Source organism: Vidua macroura, chromosome 20 (assembly GCF_024509145.1).
Source record: "Vidua macroura isolate BioBank_ID:100142 chromosome 20, ASM2450914v1, whole genome shotgun sequence".
NCBI lineage: Eukaryota > Metazoa > Chordata > Aves > Passeriformes > Viduidae > Vidua > Vidua macroura.
In genome coordinates, this window is record NC_071590.1 from 4,234,597 (window position 1) to 4,262,244 (window position 27,648).

The window sequence follows — 27,648 nt, forward strand, 5'->3', positions numbered from 1 at the left end:
TGCTTTTTTCCCTAGTTTTCCTTATTGCCCAGCAAAGATAATTGATTTTTCCCACTTATTTCACAGTTGTCAGGTCTGTAATGTATTGAGTTGAAAGGTAAATATGACAGTGAGCAATCGGCAAGTGAACTTGAAGACGGTAATGCTAAAAGAAATATTCCTGAAAGGAAAGATTTATCCCAGCAGGTTAAGATTTTCCATACTTTCAAAGCTTATTCCTCCTGCAGAGAGGACCTTTATGCCAGGCTTGGTGGCTGCAGAGAGCCAGTGTCTCCTTTGAGGCCAAGGGAGGCAGCAGATGAACTGAGGCTCATGGAACCTGTCCCTGCCTGGAGTGCTGAAGCAGCTGGGCGCTGGGATTTCTGGGGAAAACATCCTCTCTTTCCCCCAGAAACACAAACCCAGTGCTCCCTCCTCAGCCTCAGTGCTCCCCAGCACAGAGCGTGCCCTGGAGCTGCCCAGTGGGATGCACTGAGGGCACAGAGTCCTCCATCCACAGCCTCTGTGCTTTCCCCAGCAATGAGCCAGCCCCTTTCAAAGCTTCCCACTGCAGCTGTTGGCCCCCAAATTTCAGTCTGGCGCTTTCAAATCCAGTCCCTTTCTCAGTGATATTTGTTTAAAGTGGTGTTTGCATCACCCTGCAGAGCATCACTCGCAGTGACCCCGGCTCGCCTGGCCCTGCTCACGTCCAGACCATTCAGGAAATGCTGGAAATGCTTCCAAATGCACCCAGCCCAGCCCAGTACAAGTGCTGGGAAGGAGCCAAGCCCCAGCTGTCTGGCCTCACCATGGGAGGGGGCCAAGCTGGGCACCCTTCTGCTCCATGGGTCAGCTCCGAATTGCTGAGCTGGGTTTCTGGTGCTCCCCCTTCTCTTTCCCGACCCTTTTTCTGGGGCAGCTGTTCGGAGACAGAGTAGGACATGGGCTCAGGACACACAGCCTGAGGTGGCTGTTGTGGTAGGAAAGATGATACCCCAATCCTAATTCCTAAAATTTCTCCCAGGAGCCCCACAATCTCTTCCATCCCACTGTTGCCCCCAGGAATGCCTCGTGGTCTCTGTTCATCCCGAGCCCTGCCTGCAGCCTCTCTGTCCCCCAGGGAAGGCTCCTGCGGGGCAAGGGAGCATCGCTCACAGGCAGATGGCTTCATCCTGGTGGCATGTGGGCTTGGCAACAGGGTGGCCCTGCACCCTCCCACACCCTGTCCCACCCCCAGACCATGTAGGGCACCCGCTGTTCCCAGCCCAGAGCTTATAGGAAGAGGAAGCCTCATCCCTGCGCAGAGGAGGAAACCCGACAGCCCAGATGTGCACAGAGCCACGCCGATAGCATTCTTATTTTGTTTTTTTTAATCTGCAAACAGAGGAGCTGCCGGAGCGGCGGCGGGCACGGCCCAACCCACAGCGCAGTGAAGAGCTGGGAGGCAGCGGCACCGCCCTGGCACGGCCATGGGGCAGAAGTGCATGGACAAGGTGTCCTCCTTCCTCTTCGAGTATGACACCCCTCGGATGGTGCTGGTGAGGAACAAGAAGGTGGGACTGACCTTCCGGCTGATCCAGCTGATCGTCCTGGCGTACATCATCGGGTAAGGCTCCTCAGCACCCGCTTTCCCTGAAATTAATGCTCTGCCACTGGGTTAAAAAGCAGTGGAGAGAGAGGGGTTTCAAATCCCCAATATCTCAGTGCAGGGGGTTATTGCTAATGGCTTCACATCCCTCTGGTTGTGGCTGCTCCCGTGCAGCCCAGTGTCCCTCCATGGCTCTTTTAGATGGCTACTTAGTCCCCATATCCTCCCCAGTAGCTACTGTATGTCCAAGCTGGAGGCTCATCCCTGCCCAGCCCTGCTCCGCACACCGGGGCCCCGTCTTCTCACTGAAGAGAATCCAGATCCTGTTCCAGCTGCTGGATGGTGGCCTGAGAATCTGTTGTTATTTTTATTTTCATTTATATTAAATAAGAGGCATCTGGGGCCAGTGCAATGATTTGTGAGACCCAAGTGGCTCAAGACAGGGCCATAAATCTCCCTGTTCACCGCTCTGACACTGCGGCCAAGACACAGCTTGGCTCCAAAATTCCTGGTCTTATTTGCTTCTGGGAGACAGCTCCAAAAGCAAGGGCAACTGCTTAAAAAAGGCAGTGAGTGGAGCAGGCGGGATCAGAACCGGGTGAGGATCTGTGTCCTCAGGTGCCCCGGGGCTGCTGCTCCTGCTCCAGTAGCTCTGTGCCTGTCCCCTCAGTGTGGGACGATGCCATGGAATGTGATGGTTGGTAAGCCTTTGCTGTGGCCCCATGGCTGCTGGGGGCTCAGGCCTAGCAGGAGACCAGCACCCTTTCATGGGGAAGGGCCCCAAGGCAGGATGTTTGAAAGGAAAGAGGGTGTCTGGCTGTGAATTGGAAAACCTAGGAAATTTTGGGGTGCAGAGTGTCTCATGCAAAGGAATCCCTACCTTTAGCACAGACTCCCTGGAAAGGGTAAAACCCTTCCCAGGGGATCAGTGTGGAACCCCCACGTTGGTCCCCCATGTTGGTCCCACCCTGCTCACCAGCACTTTGGCTCTCAAGGGTAATCCTCATGCAAAACTGCAACTGAGGTCTCAAGGATGCTCTGTTGCAAAGAGTTTTGCACTGGTGTTACTGGGAGCAGCTTTGTTTTTCCTAAGGACTGGGCCTGTGATGTCCCCGGGCTCCAGTACGAAATGTGGCTGGGGGCAGCTGCTCCTGTGGATGGGGAACTGGCACAGATGGTTGTGCAGAGCAGCTAAGGAAACGTGGCTTAAGCAACTTGGCTAAACTGACACTGGCAACCAGGAAGGAGCAGGAAGAGAACCAGCCAGGGGGTGACAGCCAGTGGCAGAGGAGAGGAATCTGGCATGAAGTTGCTGTAATTCCCAAGTTTTTCCTGGTTTGTTGAGATCAGGTTCCTCTAGCAAGGGGCTGCCTATGATTGCAGCTGCCCACAGCCCCACCAGCCCCTGGCTTTCCCTTGCTGCAGACAGCACTGCCCCCAATTCCCTTCCCATAGCACTACTCCCAGTTCTCTGCCCACAACACTGCCCCTAGTTCGCTGCCCTCACCAAGCCACAATGCCTGAGATTTTCTGTCCTTTGAAAGCAAATTTGGCAGCCAAATGTGTATTCATTTACCATTCTCCCAGCTTTTGTCCTCCCTTCATAGCAGGCATGGGATGCTCATGGAAATGTGTTCCAATGCATGACTCTGCTAGAAGGACATGAGTAGTGCCATCAGTGCACGCCAACCCTCCTGTGAGACCCCGTGTCACCCCTGGGGAGCAGGGCATCACTTTTTCCTGTGATGACTGTGATGAGGTGGTATTGCTGCTGCCCAGGAGATACCGGGTGCTTTCTGGGTTTCGCTTCCTGAATTCTTGCATGCAAGGAGCTGCAGGCTGAGCCACAGGATGAGGTCGGCAAGGGAAGAGGGCTTGGTGGCTCTATCACATCAGGGAGTGACACCAGGGGACTTTTACAACCTGGGCAGGACTTGCTGCAGCATTTACAGCCTCACAGGGAATGGTTTTGTTTGTCATGACCTTGGCTTTGCCGCAGGGGAGGTGGGGTTGCCCAGCCCTGTGTGGCCATAGTCAGCTCTGCCAGAGGGGGATAAGGTCAGCAACAGAGTCTGTGCTGGAGGCTGATCTAGTGAAACGTTTTGCCCCTGCTGCTGCCCAGTTCACAACCTTCTGCAGCCACAAAGGCATCAGGGAAGATTCCCACTGTAACCAGTGAAACCCAGTATGGTCTTCTGCCTTGGAGGAGGATGTTGGAGCTGGGTGTCCCAGCTGGGGTGGCAGCAGTGCTGAATTTCTGCTCCTATCCCCAGGCACTGGAGCAAATGCTATCCCTGAGGTCCTCTTGCCCTCAGTCCTGGGATGCTGATGTGGCTGCAAGCTAGAAAGCTCCCTCTCTGAGAAGTCCTCACAAGGTCCAGAACCAAAGAGAAAACCTCCAGACAGCACCTGGCATTCCCCATTTTCCCCTCTGCCCATCAGCCAGGTGTCAGAGGAGAGGTTGACACACCAGGCTGGTGTCATGGGCTGTCCCATGAGTAGCCTGCTGCCTCTGTCACAGCCAGCGGGACCGATGCCTACGGCAGTGGGGACAAAATCCAGATCGCTCCTTTTTTAGTGCCGAGAATGCTCCGCGGCGCCGGGAGCACTACCCGAAATGGTTGCTTGCCCATGTTTATAGTCTCCCTGAGTCAGAGTTAATCCAGTGGCAGCTTGTTTATGCTGTAGGTTAAATAGTGTCAGAAGCCTGCCCTAATGACTGTGTGACGGGCTGGGAAAGGCAGGCAGAGCCCTGTTGTGGCCACAGCAGTGTCCCTAACCCTGCTCCTGCAGCCCTCTTGCACACAGGGACGTTGCTCCACATTCCTTTTGCTGGATGGGGAACAGTGGCTCTGGATGTGAACCGTGTCCAGACTCAGCTCTGTGTTGGCCTTGGAGGGATTAGGTTTTGGAGAGTTCCTCTGCAGTGGATCAGGAGATCAGGAGTGTTGGGGTAGGTCATTGAGACCAGCAAGCTGCAAACCTGCCATAGGCTTTAACCCTAAATGACTGATGGCTACTGTGCTCCACCTTCACACAACCTCAGCCACAAAATGTGTCCCAGTCCCCACAATACACCATCCTGGCATGGACGTCGAGTCCTGCAACTACCATCAGACAAAGGGTAGGAAGTTTCACCAACATGTCCCTCCTCCAGTAGGAAGAAACTTGGCAAATGATACCTCAAGTGAGACTTGGTAGAAAAAGCCCCAGTCCACAGGTCTGTGCTGAGAATTGGGCCAGTGGAGGAGTGCTGGTGGCCATGCTCACCCTGCCACCTTTCCCTGTCCAGGTGGGTGTTCCTCTACGAGAAGGGCTACCAGTCTCAGGACAGCATTGTCAGCTCGGTCTCAGTGAAGTTGAAAGGGCTGACACTGACCAACGAGAGTGTCCTGGGTCCTCACATCTGGGATGTGGTGGACTATGTTTTCCCACCCCAGGTAAGGAGTCACGGTGGGTGGGTTAGGGATTTGCTTTTGTCCCAGTGGCTGCTTTTCCTCATGTGCTGGGGTGCAGATGGGTCCTTGGCATAGGCTTTCCATGGGGCTAACCATGACAGGGTGTCTCTGTGGTGGAAAGGAGGTTGCTCCTGTCACAAACCTCTGCCCAGGTTCTCCGTGGGGAGCATTTGTACTTGGGACCCACTGTGGCTGAGGAGGCACGTTTGAGGCTGCCTCCAAAAGGATCAAGGTTCCTCCAGTGCCCCTGGAGCAGTATCTCAGGCAGCAAGCAGGGTTCTCCACTGTCCCTGGGGCTGGTGGCACTGCAGGTCCCACCCAGGGAGAGGCTTCTCACAGAGGAGACCCTGTGCTGGCTGTGAGCTCGTTGGCTGTGTATCCACAGGGGGACAACTCGTTCGTGGTGATGACCAACTTCATTGTCACTCCTGGACAGAAACAAGGAACCTGCCCAGAGGTAAACGCACTGTCTTCCTTCAGTGGGCTAAGCTTCTGTAATTCAGGGGAATTGTGGTGGTGTCACTGAGGAAAGACTTTTTCTGACATCGAGAGGTTTAGTAAAAGTCAGGGCCTGGCCCCATATTATTGTTCCTGACTCCTGTGGGCTATGTGAAGACTTTTATTCTGCTGAAAAACAGGTGGCATCCATTTAAGTTTTCTTCCCTTTGAGATAATCAAGCAGAGCAGACTTGAGGCTTAAATGAAAATATCTGCCTGGAGTGAATAAATCGTCCCTTTTTGCTTTATCTGGACAGCCTTGGTTGGGAAGCAGTGTATGAACAGGGCTCTGGCTGCAGTTGAGCAACGTATCCCTCAATAAAAATGCTGCCTGGTTAGACAGGAGGGACAGGGGGAGTGAAGTTGCAGGGTGGGGTGCTAAGAGGTGGCTGCTTTCTCCCAACAGCTGCCAGATGCCGGGCTGTGCATACAGGACAGTGACTGCAGCAAAGGGAAGTACAGCCGTCAGGGACAAGGTATGGCACACGGTCCTGGTGCTTCTGCTGAGACAACACCGAGAAAAGCTGCCTGGCTGGGGTGTCACCTGGCTGGGGGACCTGCTTAGAACAGGAAAACCTCTGACATGCTGGCTGGAAGGTCCCATGTAGGCTGGTCCAGCTCTGCTGTTTTGAAAGATACCTGAGCTGCAAACAGCTCAGCTAACAAAAGGTTAATCAGGACTAAGCCATTTCCCCCAAACTGTTGTCCTCAGCATTTTCTTAGGTGTGTTTTAACAAGAAAAATCCCCAGCTGCTCCCCTGTACAGCACTAAGAGAAACCACTGCCCTGAGCTGATAGGCCACAATTAATTTCCTGTTTTAGAAAGATGCCAAAGCCCTGAGCATTTTGTGTCTTGAATGCCCTTGGCAGAGCTGAAGCCCCAACAAGATCCCATCCATCCCAGCGTAAGGCTGATATTTCACGGGATCCAGGGGTGTGAGCAGCTGTCTCCCCCACAGGGCTCATGACTGGCAAGTGTGTACGCTTCAACAGCACTGTGAAGACCTGTGAGATCTTTGGCTGGTGCCCTGTTGAAGTTGATTACCATGTTCCCAGGTAAGGAATGATGTTGCCCTCTTTCCTACCTCAGCTGCACTTGGTGTGAAGCAGACCAAGTTGGGGCTCTATGGGATGTGGCCAGGACAGCCTGCATTGTGAAAGACCAGAAAGATGAGACCACCAGTTTTCTGGGTTTGCTTGTCTCAGTGTGGGTGAATTTCCACCAAATGGAGCTTTCTCTAGAGCCTGGAGAGACAAGTGATGGATTCATGTCTATACTTGTGTTTTTCAGCCCTGCTCTGCTGTCAGAAGCAGAGAAGTTCACCTTGTTCATCAAGAACAGTATCACCTTCCCCAAGTTCAAGGTGTCCAGGTAAGGAGAGGTTTGAGGGGATGGCTCCTGGTCAGTTCCTCCAGCTGTGTCCCTCAGGGGAAACCATGGGCTCAGCTGGATGGGTGTAACTGGATGCTTGGTATAGAGGATTGCCTACCTCATCAGTGATGCCAGGACCACTCTAACTGCTGCACTGAACCCCATTAGCTCATAGGAACGGAGACATTTCCCTCCCAAATCTGTCCCACCTCAGCTGATAGTTACTGGAAAGATTTCTGGAATTAACCTTTTCCAAGTTACCCTCACAAGCTGCAAATCAGTTACTCTGATTTTTCATTTTCCTTCTCTGAAGACAAAATTAAAATACCACAGGGCCAGGATAAACTTGGTGCCCCAGAGTCCCCCTTAAGGATCCCACCTGTTTCAGCAAAGCAGTCCTGGCAGCACTGAGGGAAATGCTGTTGGCTGAAGGCACACTTGTAAGAGGATTTGTGATGGCACTGACCATATATCTGATTTGGAACAAATTAACAGAAGCTATTTGTGCTGTAGACAGTGAATTCTTCTCTCTAAGTTGATCCTGTCCCTGTGCTGCAGCCAAGGTTAAATGTCCTGGCAGCCAGCATGCTTGGCAAAGTCCTGGGCTGACCTCACACCTCCCAGGAGGTGGCTGGGAGAGGGGATCCCCCCTAGCTGCAAGGAGAGGTGGCCCAAGCGAGGACAGGCTGAAGAGGACACAGAGAGGGAGCAGGTCCTGGCAGTGAGGGTGGCCAGGCTGGCTGCTGTGGGGACACTTCCTGCCTTTGATCACTGCTGACAATTTACTGCTGAGCATCAGCGATGGGATCAGTCTGAGCAAGGCACAAGTCTTACAAAAACATAGGCTTCACAGACAAGATGTTTTTGGGCAAAAGAGCAGAGAGGGATGGAAGGCGAGAAGTTGCCCTTTCCTAATTTTAACCCTTGCTGTAGGAGATAGCAAACTCCAGCTAAATGTAAAAGGTGTGGGATGCACTCACTATCCATGAGGTGTCCCAGATAAGAATTGCTGGAGCTTGGAACATTGCCTAGCAGAGCCCACGGACAAGTGGCATGTGAATGGAAGAGCCACATGGACTGGGCAAGGGACTTACAGAGGTTTTCTACCCCCCAAATTACTGTGTTACTGAGAATTTTTCTCACTCTCTTTTCATTCACAGGCGCAACTTGGTTGAGAGCGTTACCAAGCAGTACCTGAAGAAATGCACCTATCACAAAGTCACTGATTCCTTATGTCCTGTGTTTGAACTGGGATACATAGTGAAAGAATCGGGTCAGAATTTTACCTTCCTGGCTGTTAAGGTACTTCAATTTCAAATTATGTTCCTTGCTGTTGATGGGAGAGAGACATTCAACAGTGCAATCATCCCCAGTTGTTGAGATGATTTTCAGTTTTCTGAAGAATTCTTGAGAAAACAAGAGTGTCAGAATTATCTCATGAAGATTATGAATCTCCTTGGACGTGGCCTAATATTTACATTTTTCTTGGAAACTCTTGAGAAGATTTGACCCACTGGCAGTAAATCCCAGGGTTCAACTTGTTTTAATTTGAGCAGTGAATAACCAGATCTGTGTGGCCAAATCCCATCTGACTGAGCTTGGAAATCCCAGCTGGATGGTCAAATATTGGTCATTGCACAGTGCTAACTGCAGCCTTTCCCCTGGCTCCAAAATGCAGCTTTGCCTAACACTCCTCAGGCTGGTGTGTGGGAATATCTGCTATCTCTGCTCTGCAAAACCTTGTGATAACTTTGCCAGGCCCTGAATTGAATCAGAGGCTTGCATATATGAACATTTATTGCAGAGATTGGATCAGATGGCCCAGAGAAGCTATGGCTGCCCCATTTCTGGCCAGGTTAGACAGGGCCTGGAGAAAACTGGTCTAGTGGAAGGTGTCCCTGCCAGTGGCAGGGTTTGGAACAAGATGGTCTTTATGGTCCCTTCCAACCCAAATCATTCTAAGATTCTATATATTAAAGGTGCAAAAATACAAGCCTCTGGGGCACAGCTATTTACAGCTTGGAGTGAGTTCAGGAGGGAGGAGAGACTCCTGCATTTCCTGAGCAATCTCTTGGGCATAATCAAGGCAAGGGAAGGATGTCCCATGAGGACCAGAAGGGATCTGGGGTGAGCACTGTTTCTCAGGACCATGTCTTGGGCACAGGATTCTGATCAGGAAGAAGAGGGCATGAATTTATTTGTGTATCCAGCACTCAGGACAGAAACAAGAGCCTGTGCAAGGGGTTATGTACAGGCCACAAAGCCAGGGCTGCTCAAGAAGCCTGAGGCAGCAGTGGGGTCCGTGCACCTGGAGAGCCAGGACACCTCATGGCATCAAGACAGGACATGTATGAGGAGGGAAAGCATTTCTCTGTGTGGGCCATGTTCAAGGAGGGGCAACCTCATGACTCCTCTCTTGGCTGCAGGGTGGAGTGGTGGGCATCACCATAGACTGGAACTGTGACCTCGACTGGCCCCTGCGCTACTGCAAACCCATTTACCAGTTCCACGGCCTTTACAATGATGACAGCAATGTTTCACCAGGGTTCAACTTCAGGTAAGGAAACACCTGCTAATTCTCCAAGCATAATTCAGAGGTGACAGCTTCCAGGTTCCCACTCAAGAGATGGTGGAAGGCCAGAGACTGTCCTTCAAAATACTCACTACCTTTGCAGGGCCAGGCAGCAGTACCAGTGTTCTTTTAAACGGCATGAGCAAAGTAATGATACATCCCTTGGCTTCAAAATTGCCTCATTTCCTTTCCATCTCCTCCCCCTTGCAGGCTCTCCTGCTTGGCTGAGCTTTTAGGAAGCCCCTTGAAAGACTGGAGATGGTGTAGGATCATCTCACATGTCTCACAGTCCCTATCCTCTGCTCTGTGTGACTCTGTCACTAGTGCTTCACTGTCTGCTGCACACAGAACTTGGGGACATCAGATCAGACAGCATGAGCAGGAGCTGGAACTCCAACCTGCAGGCAGGAAACTGAGGCACAGAGAGGAGAGGTGCCAACAGCCCAGCTCCTTCAGGGGGTTTAAGGAGAAGGTCAGGAGCAGGTCTGTGATAGCACATTCCCAGATCTTTGTCCAAGATCCTGATGCTGTAGGGTTGCAGGGGCTGTAAAAACCCCTGGCAGACCATTAACACTTGCCATCCAATTGCACAGATATGCCAAATACTACAAAGAAGATGGGATGGAAAAAAGGACACTCTATAAGGTGTTTGGGATCCGGCTCGACATTCTGGTGAATGGCAAGGTAAGGGTGGATCCCCTGGACCCCTGGGACAGCAGTGCCATATCCTTGGGAAGGTACCAGCTCTCTAACACAGCACCAGGGTCCTGTGGGATCAGGAAAACTAGTGTGAATGCTTTCCTTGGGTGCTGGCCTGCTCACAGGAAACCTTGGGAAATACTGGGGAAGGGAAGACAGGAGGAAAACATGTTTTACAGGTCACATCTTTCATCTGTGACTTGATCAGTGGTTTTGTCTAAAAAACTTTGTGATGGGAGTGGGGGGGACCTGTGGAAACTCAAAACCTTTTACTGATATTTCCAAAAGCTGAACATTTGCATTTTTCTTTTTTGTCTTTTTCTTCCCACTGGGAGAGAAGGCTTTCTTTATTGTGTTCCCATGGAGAATATTCAAAGTGTATACTTTTGTTTGGTTGCTTGGTTTTGGTTGGGTTTTTAATATTAAAAATAAAGGAAGAAAAGTAAGTTCAACTTATTTCAGCCTAAAACCAATCTACAATATTTTTCTGTTTGACCAGCTCTTTACCAGCTCCTGTTTCTCTGTGTGCTGTGGTTGTGGTTTGGGGTGCTGCAAGGCCCTTTTCCTGAGCCCCACCTTACAGCTAGAGCACCCTTTTTCTTTCCCCTGGGCTGACTGTAACTTATCACCTATTTTCTCTGACTTTATCCAGGCAGGCAAATTTGACATCATCCCGACCATGACCACAATTGGCTCTGGAATTGGTATTTTTGGAGTGGTAAGTTCAGATATTTCCAGCCTCTATATGGAGACTCTCAAATTATTCTTCTTGCCTGTGACATCCGTGGGAAGTGTCCTTGAGCTGCAGTGAAATACTGCCTACTGCTCAGGGAATCAGAGGATGGGCAAAAGGGGGAAAGGAGGTGCTCTCCTGCCTTGCCAGCTCAGGAAAATAGATTCCTGCTGGTCTCTGGCTGATGTGAATTCTGCCCTGCTGATGAAGGGAAGGCTTGGTCTCTTTGCAGGTCTTGGTATCCTGATAGTTTCAAGTTAGAGCTGGCATTTAGGGAGGGTCTTCAGGTGATTGGCAGTATTTCATTCAGGACAGAAACCCGGTGTCTGATTTGGTTATGGTTAAAGACTTGGCCATGGCTCAAAGGGCATTGTGCTCTGCACTTACCTAAAGGGAAACACTTCATTTCTGTTGACTTAAATCACCCACTATTGAACACAGCACACTTCACTTCTGTCCTAAATGGATATTTAGAGACTTCAGCAACTGCCATGTCGTGGGATGAAGCAGAAGTGACCCTAAATGGTGGGGGAAACTGGGAAAAACCACTGAAAACAGTGGTCCAGATGAGCTTGGAGGGCAACTCCAAACCTAACTGCACTTTGATTTAAGGCCTCTGTCCTCTGTGACCTGCTCCTGCTGCATTTTCTCCATGGACGAGACTATTACAAGCAGAAGAAATTCAAATATGCAGAACAGGAGCCTGTAAGTAACAGCGAGTGCCTGCCCTGCAGAGGCTCTTGCGGGGGTGTGTGTGGATGTGTGCATGAGTAATGACACTGTAACACAAACATCCACGCTGAGGGGCAACCAGGCGCCTTCCTGAGCCCTTGGGACTGTTGGAGACTGGGATCCATGAATCTTCTCTCCAAAATTACTGAGATGTTGTGTGTGAGTCATTGTTAATTACTTTATTCTCTGCCTTTAACTCCAGATATTCCAGTATCTGGTAACACTCGGATTGCTTTAAGGGAAGCAGGGGCAGATCTGTGCTTCAGCAAACTAGAAAATGCCTCTTTTTCTGCTTTTTGAGAACATTTCCATGACCATGGAATGGTTCATGGCCTTCAAAAGGACACAAAACCAGTTCCCCCCAAATTCATCTGAAAATAAGCATATACATTGAGAGTTAAGAGTTGCTGCCCAGTCACATCTTCCCTGGCATTAGAAAGGAGCAGGTCTGTAAAAGAATCCTTGTTTTCTCTCATTTAACCCCCAGTCGAAGTCGCATAAGAAGGAAAAGAAGCCAGACAACACACAGTGAGAGGTGAGTGGTGTTTCCCCAGCCCTGCCAGGATACATCTGTCAGGGCGAGGGCTATAGGTCTTGGGGCTCTTCCAATGTCTGTGAAAAGGCAGGAGGCTTTCAGGAAGGCAGCAGGGCTCCAGGGAGGTTTGGAGGAGACCTGAGCTGTGGGCTCTAGTGCCTAACGTGGGGTCAGCACTTCCCAGCATAAGCAACTGCATGGGGCAGCAGCGGATGCAGGATGTAGGGCTGACATCACATCTTTGATGGCAGCATCTCTTGAAGAAGGGCACTGGGGGGCAAGACACCAGAAATCACTGTGCACCTCTCTCTCAGCAGAATTCACACTGACTGAAAAACCTGCACCCCTCTTCCTCCTCCTCATTCTCTTAAAACTCGGTTGCCATCCCGTCACCTCCCTGGGCCAGCCCCAAGACCAGCAGAAGCAGCATCCAGCTCATGGGAAGGTGGTGCCCTGCAGCCAGGCAGGGACTGGCTGGCCCAGTACACGGCCTGTAGTGGGACATGTCATGATGCTGTGGATGGGTCAAACTAAGGGATCTTGGGACCTCTGCCAGCTCTGCTGCAGGGCATTGGGTCTGCTGCCCTTGCAGGCCCTTCAGAAGGGCTCGCACTGCACCTGCCTGGTGTGCCAAGGCTGTGCCAAGCCACTTGCACCTGAAGACCCTGGGGAGAGCACAGCTGCCTCTTCTGCCCCAGATGCACCGTTGGACAGTTCCAAATTGAGAAGGGGAAGGAAGGAGAGCTGGCAGGAACCATGCCCAGCCCTCTGCCTGGGAGAAAAATGGTTATTTTGTAAGGATGTATTTTATTAAAAAAATAAACCTTTAGTTTTTCTACTACATCCCTTTATGGTGCCTATGCTAGCCCCAGAGCACGGTGTTTCTGGAGGGTTTATGCATACAGAGTAATCCATTTAGTGATGATTCCTTCAGAAACTGCCCTCCCATGCAGGGCCCCTGGGCCTCTGGCCATGAGCAGGAGCTGTTATCAGAGTTATCACTTGGGTTTCCTCCTCAGACAGGCTGGCTGGCACGGAGCACTGGCACACTGCCAGCCATGGCCATCCACTGACCTGTGCCAGCTCTGCCTCCACTGCCCACGCTGGTCAGTGTTAGCTGGTCAGAAAGACTTTCTCAGCAGCAGCCTCACAAAACAGCTCTTTGCACTCAAGAATTAAACATCCCCTCTGTGCTGGAAGATTTGCACTACCCATCACGTGCAGCTGCACATCACGGGCTGTGCTCAAACCCCACACCCCTGCGAGCCGACCCTGCCCTGTGCTGCTGGCTCTGTTCCATTCTCCAGGACACATCAACGCTGACTTTCTGCATAGCCCCTCTCTGAATGTCTTTTTTTACCTCCCTGGGGAAAACTATGCTTTGGTTGCTTTGAAAGTGGATCCCAACGGCCATGGCAGAGTTGATGGAGAAGCAGTAGGGCTGTAATGCTACCAGAGCCTGCAGGAGCACTGCTCCAGGCTCTCAGGGACACAAGAATGTGTGCCTGAAAGAGATGCAGGTGATATCTGGTCATAAGCTCAAGAAACATTTCAAGCCATACCATCAAGCCATACATTCCCCAGGGCAAGGTCACTTGCTCTCAGCAGGATGCCTCAGCTTTCACAGGCAGGGTGGGTTTTTGTAAGGTTATCCATGGATAACTTTTTCACCCAGCTGTCCCGTGTCAGAGGTGCCAGTTGCTTATACCAAGGATGCAGAGAGGGTAAGGGGAAGCTTCCAGGTCTCTGGAGGAGTCGGTGCCCGTTCAGTGGGGGCTGGGGGATCTCCACGCCCCGGGGGCTCTCCTGTAGCGTCCATCGAGGCCCAAGCAGGTCCCATGTGTTGCCACGGTGCAGCTCCTCAGCAAGCTGCCGCCAGCAGAGGGAACTGCAAGACCAATTTCACAGACTGGGGAAAATCCAGTGTCCATCGACAGTGAAGCGAGAGTGTTCAGGTAACCTTTAGCACCCACTTACACCGGGTCAATCTCCGGTCAAAACTTAAAATAACAAATGCAAGGCTGCAGGTAGAGCTGCGGGATGTTTCTGCCTGCTTAATCTTTCAAGCTGTTTGTAATACAAAGTCCCTATTCTTTCCTAGGAAGAATTAAAAGGCAGAATATGAAATCAGGAAAAAGGCAACTTGTAAATGATCCCCTTTAGTTGCTATTCTAAACTTCTGAGCTGGAATCCCTGAAAGTCCCAAGGCTGCTTTAAAAACCATGGAAGGATTTATTTTCATCTCTTTAACTTGTTTTCTTTAAATGTACAATCTTTGGGGATCCTTTGCTTTGCTTTTCATTCATCATTTCTGCAACCAGCAGAATGAGATATTGCAATTTTAATTCTTTCCCCTCCTCAAAGCCAGGGGGCCCAGGCCCTGTGGCTCCCAGGTGGATGCCAAACAGAGTGATGGCTGTCTGGAGGAAACTGAGCAAGTGTCAGATTTTAACATACACTGGTCCCCTCTGCTGTATGAAAAGGCAGGGAAAGCCCATGGCACTTGTTTCAAGCCTTCTTTTGCCATAGAGGCTGGAGGTGGTGGTCAGAGATTGGAGACCGAGGAGGAAGGGCTGCTCTGTTCAGGCCCCTAAGGAGCCTTCCTTGGCACAGATGCTCTGCTTCAGGATTGTAGCTCCCAGCCCCCTCCCAGTGTCTTCCAGTTTGTCAAAACTCACACAAAGTTACTGAATGCAGGATAGGACACAACAGTTAAAAGCTAGAGCCTCACAAATGGAAATGCTGACTGGTTAAGACACCTGGTGTTGCAAGTCCCAGTGGGGAAGTGTGGGTGACCAGCAGGATCATATTCCTGTCCTCTTGGCTTGACCTAATCTTGCTCTGAGGATCAGGGGAGAATTTACTGTTCTTAGACAGAAAAAATTCCTTGCGTTGTGGCCAGAAAACAACTGCATTTGAAGCAGTTATGATGTGGCCAGCATGTCCTGCTGCTCTCTGACCTCTGAGCAGCAGGATGAAGTGTTACAGAATCCCAAAGGGATTTGGTCATCATGTCAAAACCCCTTCAATGACAGTGTGCTGTGTTGCTTCCCATTCATGATGTGGCCAGTTGAGGGTTGGGTTGTTTGTGTTTTTTTTTTTTAACTCCTTGTTTGATTGCATTTTGGTTTTTACACAGTTATTGACTAATAGAAAAGGAACTTTCAGCAATTCAAGCACTGTCCCAGAAAACACACAAGAAAGAATGTATATTATCCAGTTAATCCCTATTCTTTACAATCAGCAGTAATAAGCTCTTGTATGTGATGATGTCAGTGCTCCAAATGTCTGACAGAGGACTCTTGCCTTGATCATGGGTGCTAGACAACAAAAGCAAGCAATGAGTGCAGTGTGACTATTTCCATTTTATAGAAAGAGAAACCAAGCTACAAGCAAATAATTTTTGAACATGGATTTAAATGTAGTGAGAATTTTCTGCTTCTGATCAGCTTTTGTTATCTGTAAAGGCTACTAGGTTGGACCTTGTACAGATATATCTTTTCACTCCCTCATGCAGGGTTATTTTGAAAAAAATCAAGTAGCACAGATATTCCAGAAGAGCAGTTACAGAAAAAAAACTTATTTGGCAATAATTATGCTGGTTAGTGATTCTGCAGAGATGAGGAATTATATTTCAATCTCTGCAGAGCTGGCAACATTAAATCATTATGTTTGTGCTCAATTCCCAGCACAATGAGGCCCTGATTTCCACCTGGTGCTTCCAGACACTGTAACAAGGCAAATTAAAATGAGTAACACTCAAGAAGTAGATAACTCCTTTCCTGTGCAGCCTCTCCTATCTTTAAGCCCACTCATTCTTTCTCTGGCACAGCAGACTCCCTGTTATTTTTAACCCAGTTCTTGTCTTAGGACATCCTTGGATTTTTCCCTAAGAAAAGCACCTGCTTTTCTAGTTACACTATTTTCCTTTCTCTTTTGTTGTGGGAGCATGTTTTCGGTTGGATAAATCCTCTGGCTGACACACAGTGAAGGACTGGCAGGAACATGCATATCCTCCTAGCTCTGAAGGATGCTTTTATTTCCTTCTGTCCCACAGCTGGGCATTCTCAGGCCAGGCTGTGCTGAGTGGCAAAAGGAGCTTCTTGGCCATTTGAGCACTTGCCATCTGCAGCTCAGCCTGCAGCCACTCTCCTAGGGACAGTGCAGTTGCTCCAGCCCATTTTCCCTGCTGCCAGCCCTGGATTAATTATGCCACACTATAATCTTTGGCTGTCTTTGGTGAAGTGCTCTCTCCTTCTGTTATTTGTTTCTAATTGCTTTATTGCCTTATTTTTGAAAGCATAAAATTCAAAACTCTCCAAATGGGTTCTGAATATAGCAACAGCCTGGTCACCTGATGGGCTCCTCAGCAGGGGTGAATCAGGATTGCTCCTGTTAACAGGGCTCTGCCCACCAGTACCAAGCACAGATCCTGCTCAGCTTTATGGGCACCACTAAGAGATTTCCTAAAAAAATAATGGCTTTAAATCTTTTTTTTACCTAAATGTACTAGTGACATACCTAGGGAAATGTAAGCTCTTCCTCCCATGACTGTAATTCAAGGACAGGTTCAATAAACACATTCCCAGTCCTCGCACCCAAAAAACATGCAAAATCAGTTAACAACCAACCATACTCAATCATTATTGAACAGAAATATCAAAGTCTTATTTTAACATTGTTATAGCCATTGTGGTCTAAGCATCAGAGGGACATTGTCTGTGACCCTCTTTCCACTGGCCACAACTGCTCTGCAGTGTAATCACCTCTGTATGATGAAAAGGGAAGCTGAGGCACATGATTTGTTTTGGGTTTTTTTTTGTTTTCTGGAAGAAACAGCACATTCTGACTGAGCTGAGCCAACCAGGTTATTTCATTAAATCAAGTGCTCACAGTCTTTGCCAGAGTTGATAGTTTCAAACCTTGATACTGGTGCTAAACTGCTTCAGACATCACTGCTGATTTAAACTGCCTGGTGCTAAAGGAGGCAGTTCCTTAGGTGACAAATATCAGCAGTTTCTAAACAGCCAGCATCTCGTAAACACCTCAAAGCCAAATGAATCAGTCCAAATGACTTCTGAAACCCTTGCAAAACCTCCTCAGCAATAATTAAGGCAAGAGGAGCAGGAGGCTGAAAGGTCTGCTCATTGCTCAGGAGAAGTTGAGTTGGCCCTGCATGAGCAAGGCTGCGCTTGATAGAATTGAAAGCCTCTGTGAAACAGGTCAGTGTTTTGGCTTACATGTTATGTTCTTTCAGAGCATCTCTCATGCCCTGGAGCCACAGGAGCACAGTCCCTCCAGAGGCACAGGCACATTCCTGGGTCGTGGGCACATACTCCCAGCCAGCCAAGAAGGAGGTTGCTGGGCCTTTCACTCAGGCCTGGGGGGAGGCTTTGCTTTTGCTCATGGGCTTGTCTTACTTTTCCTGAGAGTCCACCAAGGCAAACACACAGGAGCTCAGGCTGCTGGCTGCCTTGAGATGATGTCTAATCAGTGTAATTAACTAATATCCGGAGCTGCTGGAAGACAACAGCCGCTTTGGAAGCACACATTCAAGGAGATGGGGCTCTCTGCTGTGCTGTTACAATCACAGAATCATTTTGGTTGGAAAACCCCTCTGAGATCAAGTCCAACCACAAACCCAACACTGACACTAAACCATGTCCCTAAGTGCCACATCTACATGGTTTCGGTTATCCAAAAATGCAGCAGGCTCTGCCATCCTCTCACTGGTAATCATGCTGCTGTTCACCTGCCCCAAGAGCTCTTCACTGCCCCAGCGCTTCCTGTTCATGGAAGATCTCTGCTGGGTTTTCTCTGTGATGAGCTGAAAACACAGCCCTTTGTAGCTTTCTAACAGGGAACGTTTCACTGAATGCATCAACTCTTTAGCAGTCAAGATTTGAACCACATAACATTTCAATTCCAAGTCGTTTTGACTGAAAATTGGCAAAGAGAATGCCAAATATTTCAGATGGAAGTGAAAGGGTAATAGCCTTGAATAAACCTGTTCATCTGTAGAGAGTTGCTCAGCTGCCTGTGACCAGCCAGGGTGACAAAGCACATTTCTGCAGGAAAAGTAAGACTTGGATGCACATAGCAAATAGCAGCAGGCTATGGCTGACTATAATAAACATACCCACAGAATGAGCAAATTTTAAAAAATATGCTCTTTGCTAGGCTTATAAGATGACTTTGCTCTTTTAATGAATAGTGCCTCTTAATTGCATTTTGGTACTTCTCTCAACACAGTGACAACAGGGGACACTTTTTTGAGATTAAAAAGTTGGTAGTAAACCACAAGGTACATTATTATATGTTATTTGGAGTTATGAAACCCACGGTAAGGAATTAATTTGTTTCCAAAGCAGAGGATTATTTGAGACTCATTGGAAGCAGGCACAGGCATTTCTATTTGCTTGTTGTCACAGCAGGAAGGAGCAGCAGTCTGCAGTGGGTTGAGTCAGGATGTGGATTTAATCCATTTAGCTCTCTGGCTAAATCCAAGATTCCTGGCGGGGACCCTGACTGTGAGTGGAGTCACAGCAGAGCCCAGTGAGTCCTGCCACGAGTCACTTGTCACAAAATCAACATCTTCAAGAATTCACTGCAAATGCTTCACTGCTGGGTGCAGTGGGAACCCCTCAACTGAGGGGTAGAGTCCATTACAAGTCAAGAAGGTAAAAGAGAGTGGGAGGGAAAATAAAGCCAAAAGATGAGTCAAACCAAAGAAGGCATCTGCTTGTAGGAATTCCTTGAAGAACAGCAGTGGGATTAGTTGGTGTGCAGCATTTCCCCTCATTGCTGCAAAACTTGAGCAAGTGTATATGGTCAGGGTTGGGTGCTACTCCTCTAGAGACAGAGCCTGGATGAGGGGACACCCGTGCCGGGATCCTGGGCTCCTCACGCTGCGTCCCTCCGCCCGGGGCCGGCGGGCCCTCTGCTCCCACCACGGCAGTGCCACCTTCCCTGATCATACATGTCAGGGAGTATTTAGGGAGAATTTCTTCGCACAAAGGGTGATTAGGCATTGGAACGAGCTGCCCAGGGAGATGGGAGAGTCATTTTCCCTGAACGCGGCTCTCAGTGCTCTGTTCTGTCACAGGCTGGACTCGACGATCTCAGAGGTCTTTCCCAACTTAACTGATTCTGTGATTAGCAAAAAGCCCCGTGTTTTCACCCAAAAGCCCGCACCCCAGATGCGCTTCTGGCTGGACACCACACGCCACCGGGGGAAAAAAAAAAAAAAAGTGGGTTTTTTTTTTGTTTGGTTTTTCTTTTTTTTGGGTTTTTTGTCCCTTTTTTTGCCCCAAACCCCAGCGCCTCCTCGCCGCCTGCCCCCCCCCACTCCCCTCGCCCCCCATCTCCCTCACGACCGCACGCGCGCGCGCCCCGGGAGGCGCGGCCGCCTCCAGCCAATGGGCGGCGCGGGCGCGGGCGGGGCGGGGCCGGGCGGGGCGGGCGGCGCGAACGGCGGCGCCGCGGGGCGGGCGGGACCCGGCGGGAGCCGGCGGCGGCGCCGCGCGCAGGTGAGCGGCCCCGGGGCCCGGGCCACCCCCCGCGCACCGAGCCCCCCGCACCGAGCCCCCCGCACGGAGCCCCCCGCGCCGCGAGCCCCTCGGCAGCCGGCGGCGAGTGGCGCGCAGGGGGGGACAGCCCGCGGGGACGGTTCACGGGCAGCGTCCCGGCGGCGGCGGCGGCGGAGGGGACGCGGGTGGGATCCGGGTGGTCGGCGCGGGTGGACGCGGGCGGGCCGCCGCATCCCCCGAGCTGCGGGAGTCGCCGCCGCGGCGCGGCCGGGGATGCGCCCGGCAGCTGCAGCTCCGGAGGTGATGATTTTACCGAGCTGAAAAAATAAATGGGAAAAAATAAAACCCTTCTGAAAGCTGGGGTTTTGAGCAGTGCCAGCCATCTCTCGCCCTTTTCTCGAGGGGGCAGAGAAGAAGGTAAGAAGTGCGGTGAGCTCCGTGCAGGTGTGTCACGACTTCCTAACCCTCCTTGCAGCCCCTGGGATCAGCCTGAGCTCCTCAAAGTTTGGGTTTTCTCGTGGGTCGGTGCCGTGGCCTGAGCTGTCCTGCCCTGGCCGGGTCTCGGAGCACACACGTGGCAGCCAGGCTGCCGTGAGAGGGGCTTATCTTCCTCTGTGCTTACCTTGGCTCTGAGGGACAATAACCTGCAGCTCCCAATGGCCTGTGTGCTGTGAACAAGGAAAACTGCTGATCCTGCAATGATACCACTTTCTTCAGCTGCTCTGATGAAGGTAAAATTACTGTTCTGTTGTTGTTGTAACTTAATAGAAAAGGTTTTGCTTAATAGGAAGCTGTTGCTTTTCTGTTTACAGTAGTCTGCAATTCCACATTAATCTTCTCATCATGTGTTAACTTCCTCCCTGTGAGGCATCTCTGGCAGCTTCAGTTTGCTCCGGAGTTTGACATGGGATGGCTTTGAAGTGTTTCTTTCGAAACTAGATAAGGCAAGCAGAGAGCCGCTATCTCAATTGCTTGAAGAGAAAAACCAAAGCCAGCGTGCTGGGGCTGTGCTCCAGCCTGTCCTGTGCATGGTTTGCTGTGTGAGCCCTGTGCTTGGGCTGGGGTGCCTGGCATGAATGGGATTAAACTCCAGGCAGAGCAGTAAATTTGCTTTCCTGGGTTTGCTCCCTTGGCTTTTGCCTGGAGAAGGTCAGATCTTAGCAACCAGGAGCGTAAGCACCAGGCTGTTATCATTCCAGCAAGGAGTTCAGGCATGTCATGGGTTGATATGGTCTGAAGGCTGGGCTTTAAGTCACAATGGGTGCCAGGCCACTGGTCCCAGTAGATTTCTTTCCTTGAGGGAAGCTGTGTTGGCTGGTGTGAAGTTCCTTCTGTCTGGAGCTGTCCTTGCTATTTCTCCAAGAGTTTGGGATGACTCTTGTGGGTTGGAGTGGGGTATGTGTGAGTGCTCCCAGGACAGCTCCTGGCTTGGAGAAGGTGGGCAGAGCTGCCTATTCAGGTTCTGGAGCAAAGCTGCAAGGGAACCTCACCTGTCCTGGCATTGCCTCAGAGCAGCGAGCTTCCCCTTCACTCCACACAGCCAGAAGATCCTGTACTTCTGCCATGGCTTTCAAAGCCTGTGCTGCTGCTCTGTGCTCTCTAATTAATGTGTTCATTAAACCCTAAATGTCTTTTTCTGATACAATTAATTGTCCTTGCACTAGCTAGACTTTCAAGGCCAAGCTTTTCTTTGGCTGGGAAGGTTGTGGGATTTCTCTTCCCCTACTGGGCTCTTGTGGGGTGGCTGCAGTAGGAATGTGCTCAGCCTGCAGCAGAGGGGATGTCTGGAAGGATGGTGTCACAGTGTTCTCTTAGCTGGAGCAAGAAGCACTATTTAGGCAGTGGTCACGACAAACCTTCTGTGTTTTAGACCTTGGCTGGGTGTGAATAGGTGGCACTGTGCTGTGTCACTGTGCTTCAGCTGAGGCTCTGCTTGCAGAGGGGAGCATCTCTATTTGCTGATACTTGTTTCCTGAAGTTACTGAAGGATGTTTTAACCCTGTATTTGTGCCACTTTCTGATGAACTGTGGAAAGAACAGTTCTGTCTGAAAGCCAAATCTTCTCTTCAATGTCAATGCTGACCTTAGAAGAGCCTTTATAGGGTCGTTGCTACCTAGGGACAGGAGAAAGAGAAACTTCTTTTGTAAGAGGCTTCAGGAGAAGGCTGAGGTTGCTGGTTGGCTTCTAGCAGGTTGGCTTTGGTCTCCAGAGGAGGTATCTGCCTGGCCGAGGGGCAGAGAGGATAAATCCAGGCACACCAAGCTAGTGGAGAAGGGATGTGTGTTGGTGAAGAGCTTGGTGTGAGGATTTTGTCAGTGCTGGAGCTGTGGAAGGCAGTTTGGTAGGATGTGAAATCAATATGTGCAATTAGTCTGCCTTGGGAAGATGCCTGGAGAGAGGATCCCCTTTGGTGCCCTAAAGCACAGGTGGATGATGGGCAGGTGCACTGCTGATGGGTCTGTTCAGCTGCTCAAAGCCCTGACAAATGCTGGGTGTAGGGGAAGGCAGGTTCTGCCTGTGTGAGAGATCTCCCTCGGTTCCAGGGCTCTCTGGGGATGCTGAGTGAAGCAACACAAGAAATGCTTTGTGTGGAGTCAGCAGCAGAGCCCAGCTTTGGGCAGCATCAGGCCATAGCAGGAGCTCTCCTGAGTGGGAAGGAGGATGGGGAAGTAGGATTTTTGGGTGGGTTTTTACCTCCAACTTGGTGGGGGGGGGAGACTTCTGCACAGCCTCTGGCAGGTGCTTTCTGCTACTTTCTGCTGCAGCTTGGCAGGTGGAGAGGGAGGCTCAGGAAGTTGAGCTATCCCTTTGCTGAGAAAGAGCAAGGAAGCAAGTTACCCCTTCATCTTTGGGATGAAAGGCAAGGCCTGAGCTGTCAGCCTAAAAGCCAAGTACAGAGCTGGTATGATATAAACTGTTCTTGGCTTGTGTCTTAAACTGCAGCAAAGCAGACCCCTCTGAGGACAACCAGGTATTGAGTAACCCTTGTGAAAATTCTTCCTCTTATGTCTTTGTCTTCATTGTTGCTCTTCTGATTTTCAGTTGGTTTTTTTTTTCCTTTTTTGGGGGGAGGGTGGTGGGGGGCACAGGATGTCACTTGCTTTAAGAAGCAAACATCCAGCAGGGAGGAAGGTGACCCAGTCACCAAAAATACGTGATTGAAAAAGGAATGCGTGTGGCTGGCTGTGGGAATGATTGAAGCGTGCAAAGCAATTGTTGACATAATGCAGTCATCGAGGCAGGTCTGAAGATTGGTTAGGGATATTTGTCATGGATAAAGTGTCAGGTACAGCTGGTAAATGAATGATACAAAAAAATGCCATGCAGTCAAGCATGTTGTTTTAATTAAGACAGTGGTTAAGCTTAGCATGGTTGGAGAAAAGTGTCTGAAACCTTCTGAAGAGAACAGATCCTAATAACTGATAAACTGGAGAAGGATACTAATCTGAAAGATGGTGTGGTGGGAAGGAGCCACAGTGATTTTCATCCATGAGTGGGAGGGTGGCTGTTGATTCGTGGTGGTGGGTGAGGTGTGAGTACATGTGTTCCAGCCCTTCAGAAACAGGGGTGGTTCTCAGGCCTGTGTATTTGGCCACAGGTGGTGACTTTACAGATTGAGTCCTTAATCACAGAAAAAGATTTTATAGACTGTATCACTGATGCTTAGGTGCAGTCAAGATCTGTAGAACTTGCAGTTCCAACTTGCTTAGGAATTTGCTGCCTGGATTTTTTGGTCACTTCTTCTACTGGTTTAAGTTTTTAGAAAGATTTTCATGTTTCATTGCACCCTTCAGTTTTATTACATATTTTATATATTCATACCTATTTTATATATTAGATATTCACTTTATTTTATATTTTTGGCACAAGTGATATGGATATAAACAGAGGGAGAAGCAAAAATGTCATATCTGTCAAGTACCTGACACTGGAGAGATTTTTTTTGTTGTTTTCAGGTGCTGGTGTCCCTGCATGGGGAAGTTCTCCTGAAAGCCCAAACCCTTTTGAGGACACAGCTTCTCTGTGGGCTGAGGCTGGCAGCTGAAAGGAAGGGCTGTCCCATGGCAGCTGGGAGCTTCATATCCCACAAAGCTGCTGGTTTAGGGAGTGAACCTGGCCAAGTATGAACCCTTGTATTTTATTTCTTGATGGCACGATTTCTTGATTTCTTGTGCATGAGCTGAGTCACGCTTTGTGCATAAGGTGTGGTTTGTTGAGGACTTGTTTCTTTTGGGTTGCTGCCCTGGGAAGGCATTACTTTTGGGTGAGTACTGCTGAAATAGTTGTAGTTCCTTCTGCTAGAGTCTGTGTGGGATTAATTTAGGCTGCTTGTGTCTGGGGTGATTTCAGTGTTTCTGCAGAGTGGTGGCTGTGAAGTGTTGTGATGAATTCTTCAATATTGTTCAGAGAATTGATGGTGAAGTTGTTAGCTATTTAACAGTGACTGCTCTAATTATTCTGGTGTGAGTGTAAACAGCAAGGCTGTGATGTGGTGGAGCAGCACTTGAATATGTGTCTTTCTGAGATGCAGACATGCTTCTCCTTTCTCCTGTTCCCGGGTTGTAGTCTCTGTGTATGCCTTGGACAAGCAGAAAAGCCATGGAAGCCCAGCTTTCCTTTCTGCTGGTCCTGGTGCTGAGTGGCAACTGCTTCCCTGAGGGCAGTGGAGCCAAATTCATGCACTCACTTTTTTTGCTGCCTTCTGCAATTCCCTGTCTCCAGTGGTTTCCGCTCGCTCACTCACTCACTCACTCACTCACAGCAGTATGAGTGAGGACTGTCCTTTTTAGAGCTGGGATGTTGGTGGGAGTCCTTGCTGCAGAGCAGAGGGGCCTGTATTAAGCCCAGAGCTCTGTGCCAAGGTGGAAGAGAGCAGTTCCCTGAAGCCTGCAGTTCCTGTGCAACATCCCATGAATATTTTTGGGGTGTGCTGATTGTTTTTCTCAGCCAAGTGACACTGTGATTTTGTGACCTTGTGAGGACAGAGCATTGAGTGCTGAGGAAACCCAGGCTAAATAACACTTTCTGAGGATGCGTTAGTGTTGTACTTGTGACTGATTGGGATTGAGGTGAGAGTGTGAATCAGTGGTCCCAAGGGATGTGAGATCATCCTACCCTGCTGACCCGGTCTGTGGTGCCTGTGTGTGACAGTTCAGCACTGCTCCCAGTCAGGTGCTGCTGTTCTCCTCCTGCTGGTCCTCAGCTGTGCCTCTGCTGCAGAGATTGGTCACAATTCTGTGAGTGAGCAGTCTTGTGGGTGAAGCAGAGCTGGGACCACCCACTCCATAGTTTGTCTTGGTTTTGCTTTGCTTTTGTAGAGTGTATTTATTAACTCAAAGACCGTTCTGCTATCATGAGACTTTATCGTGGGTGCCTGTCTCTTCTTCCCTCTCCCACTCCCAGCAGTAGTTCAGATTTCCATTCTACAGAACAGAAGTGAGTCCTAAACCCCCAAGAGCTGCTGAGGATGGACTTGCTGTCACAAATAACATGGGCACAGCCCTCTGAAGCCCACAGTTGGCTGTCACATCTACAGTAGATAAAGCTGAAAGAATTGGGCAGCAGTAGCAAAAAAAACCTGAGCGCAGCTTTGCAGAGTAGTGTGTGCATGTGTGTACCTACCTGAGGCTGGCTCTAATTATCACAGCTCCCCTGCTGTCCTGCTGTTGAGTCCAGCTCTGTCAAAGTTACTCTCAACTACCTCCTGCCTGTGTTCTTACTCGCCATGGTACTGGCAGCACACAGGCATTGCCAGAGCTTTTCTCCTGCCCCTGGATCTCCTTATGTGCTCGATGCTGCTGGTGGCCTTAGTCTGCTCTGCTGCTCTAACGTGGTGTCTCAGAGAGAATTTGGGATGCTCAAAGGGACCCCTGCCTAGAAGAGGGTCTGTAGCTGTTGCTTCATGCTGGGTATCTGCTGCCAGACCCTCCCTCCCCCTCATTCCAGCCCGGCATGTGGAGTCCTGACTGTTTGTGGACAAGGAGCTGAAAGATGTGTGAGCTGCCTCCTCATTAGGAGCCTGGCAGGGATGTGATCTGAGCATGAACCAGCTCCACTGGGGAAGGAGGCTTCCTTCCTGCAGTGTGTGAGCAGTGATTGATGGTGGCATGAAAGAAAAAGGATGAATTTGCCTCTCAGTGAGTTGAGTGCTGCCTTGGAGAAGTGTGTTCTATTGCTTCAGAGCTTCCTCCCTTATCTTTTGCCAGTGCTTACAGGTCAGTATGGAAAACTGGGAGGGAAGGAGAGAGAACTGGGTTTGGATACTGGTGATGTGTAGAAGGTGGTTAACCCTATGCCAAATAAATGAAAGTACTTGAAAGGCAGGAGGGCCTGCTGCAGTGTTCCTGTGACAAATTATTACAGTACACATGTGGAAGCCAACCACTTAAATGAGCCAAGTCTTAATTTTGACACTTCCTAACACCTGGTTTTGGAAATGCTGTCTGGGTAGTGCTGTTCTGGGATACTATTTGTGCTGGAACCAAGGGTTTGGGTCTGCTTGCTAATGGTGTGCCTGCTTCAAGTGGCAGTATGAGGACAGGGAAGTCATCTGTTCACCTCTCACTGATGAGGTGCTTTGATGCTAAAATCTGGACTGACCTTTCTGTGGCTGAGGCAGCTTGACTGACAAAGGTTAATGATGTCTGAGGCTAGCAGGCAGAGTGTAAAACAGACCTGAGGTGAGTCTTTCAACCCTTCTGTGTCAGCACCTTATCCCCAGGCTGAAAGAGGGGGCTGGAAAATTGAAAGATGTCCAAGTGCAGGTTGTTAGGCCAGTCCTTGCTGAGTGCAGGGGGAACAGAAACGTGTCCCCTCAGGGCTGGGGTATGGGGTTACTGCAGGAGCAGGGTGTGAATTGTTATAACAGTGAGAACAAGGTCCTCATTCTCAGCTTGTCCTGTGGTAGTAGTGGGTATGAATTTCAGTGTTCTCAGCTGTGTTATTAATGTGCACTTCCAGGTTAGAGAGATCAGGCATCTCTTCCAGGGTGCTGTGTCCTTTCTCCTGCAGTTTGATGTGAGCAGTGCTTGTAATTTGCCTTGAAGAATGGTGAGAAGGCATGCTTTATTCATAGCAATTGCTGGGAGTCCATTCCTGAATGCTAGACGAGATTGATTTAAGTCTGAATGCAGAATGGAACTGGTATTTTTGGTTAATTTTCAGAATTTGCTGTTTCCAAGGAGCTGAAAATTGTCTGTACTCCACCTGAATGCCACTGGATCTGTCTTCCATGCAGAATGATTATCAGAGGTGCAAGAGGACAATATGAAATTGTCCCACCTGTGGGAACTGATTCTCAGCCACCAGAAAGAGCAAAACCAATACAGCTTTCCTCATGCTCATCCAAACATCTGCCTGCTTGCCTCATTGTTTATTGTTTTAAGAGCATAAACTTCACAGCAGGGACCAGCATTTTCTCTGTGCAGCATCCGGCCCAGGTGATAACACTGTCTGAAGTGCCACAGTAATGGAAAATAAGCCTCCAGATCTGAGTAAAAAAAAAATGCAGCTGCTCTGGGGATGCACAGAGCATTCTTGTTACCTAAAGAGATGTCTTCTGTTTGACTCCAAAAGCAGCATGTTGCTGGGCTGCCTTAGGTTCAGTGCCTGCCCAGAATCCCAGGGGAAGCCCCCTCCCCTCCCCTCATCCCCAGGGAGGTCCCTGGCTCTCCCTGCTCTCCCTTGCCTGCTCCATGCCCAGGTGCACCAGCCATGGCTGCAGTGCCAAGGCGTTGTTGAGGTTTTGCTGTGAACTGGATAAAACCACCTGGATTCATTGAGGGTGCTTTGTGGTTACTGCAAAGTGCTGAGAGTCTCATTCCACTAAGGCCTTGAGGAGGAAATGAAACCCAGAGTATTTAATATTCCATGCTCTTTAGGTATGAATAAATTTTTCCTTGCCCTGAAATCTTCTCTTGCTGTGAAATCCATTCCAATCTCTTTGTCTAAGA

The 27,648-nt window shown here is 49.8% G+C and overlaps 2 protein-coding genes across 3 annotated transcripts in view; both read left to right on the plus strand.

The window, feature by feature from the left end:
- Positions 1-1,296: 1,296 nt before the first annotated feature.
- On the plus strand, positions 1,297-12,995 carry P2RX1 (purinergic receptor P2X 1). 2 transcript variants are annotated; one of them, XM_053995510.1, is made up of 13 exons: positions 1,297-1,585; positions 4,860-5,007; positions 5,411-5,482; positions 5,930-5,999; positions 6,483-6,579; positions 6,815-6,895; positions 8,056-8,197; positions 9,322-9,452; positions 10,061-10,151; positions 10,819-10,884; positions 11,512-11,604; positions 12,119-12,166; positions 12,481-12,995. In XM_053995510.1, exons 1-12 carry the CDS (start codon positions 1,449-1,451, stop codon positions 12,161-12,163), a joined length of 1,173 nt encoding a protein of 390 aa, XP_053851485.1. In that variant the 5' UTR covers positions 1,297-1,448; the 3' UTR covers positions 12,164-12,166; positions 12,481-12,995. The 2 variants fall into 2 exon arrangements, with proteins under 2 accessions (XP_053851485.1, XP_053851484.1); XM_053995509.1 differs by having other exon boundaries at positions 12,484-12,995.
- A 7,235-nt stretch (positions 12,996-20,230) lies between these two features.
- The window catches only part of CAMKK1 (calcium/calmodulin dependent protein kinase kinase 1), a 96,731-nt gene continuing 89,313 nt past the window's right edge, over positions 20,231-27,648 (plus strand). Inside the window, exon 1 of the mRNA XM_053995713.1 lies at positions 20,231-20,426. The gene's annotated coding sequence lies outside the window, so the exon portion shown is untranslated. The remainder of the gene's footprint in view (positions 20,427-27,648) is intronic.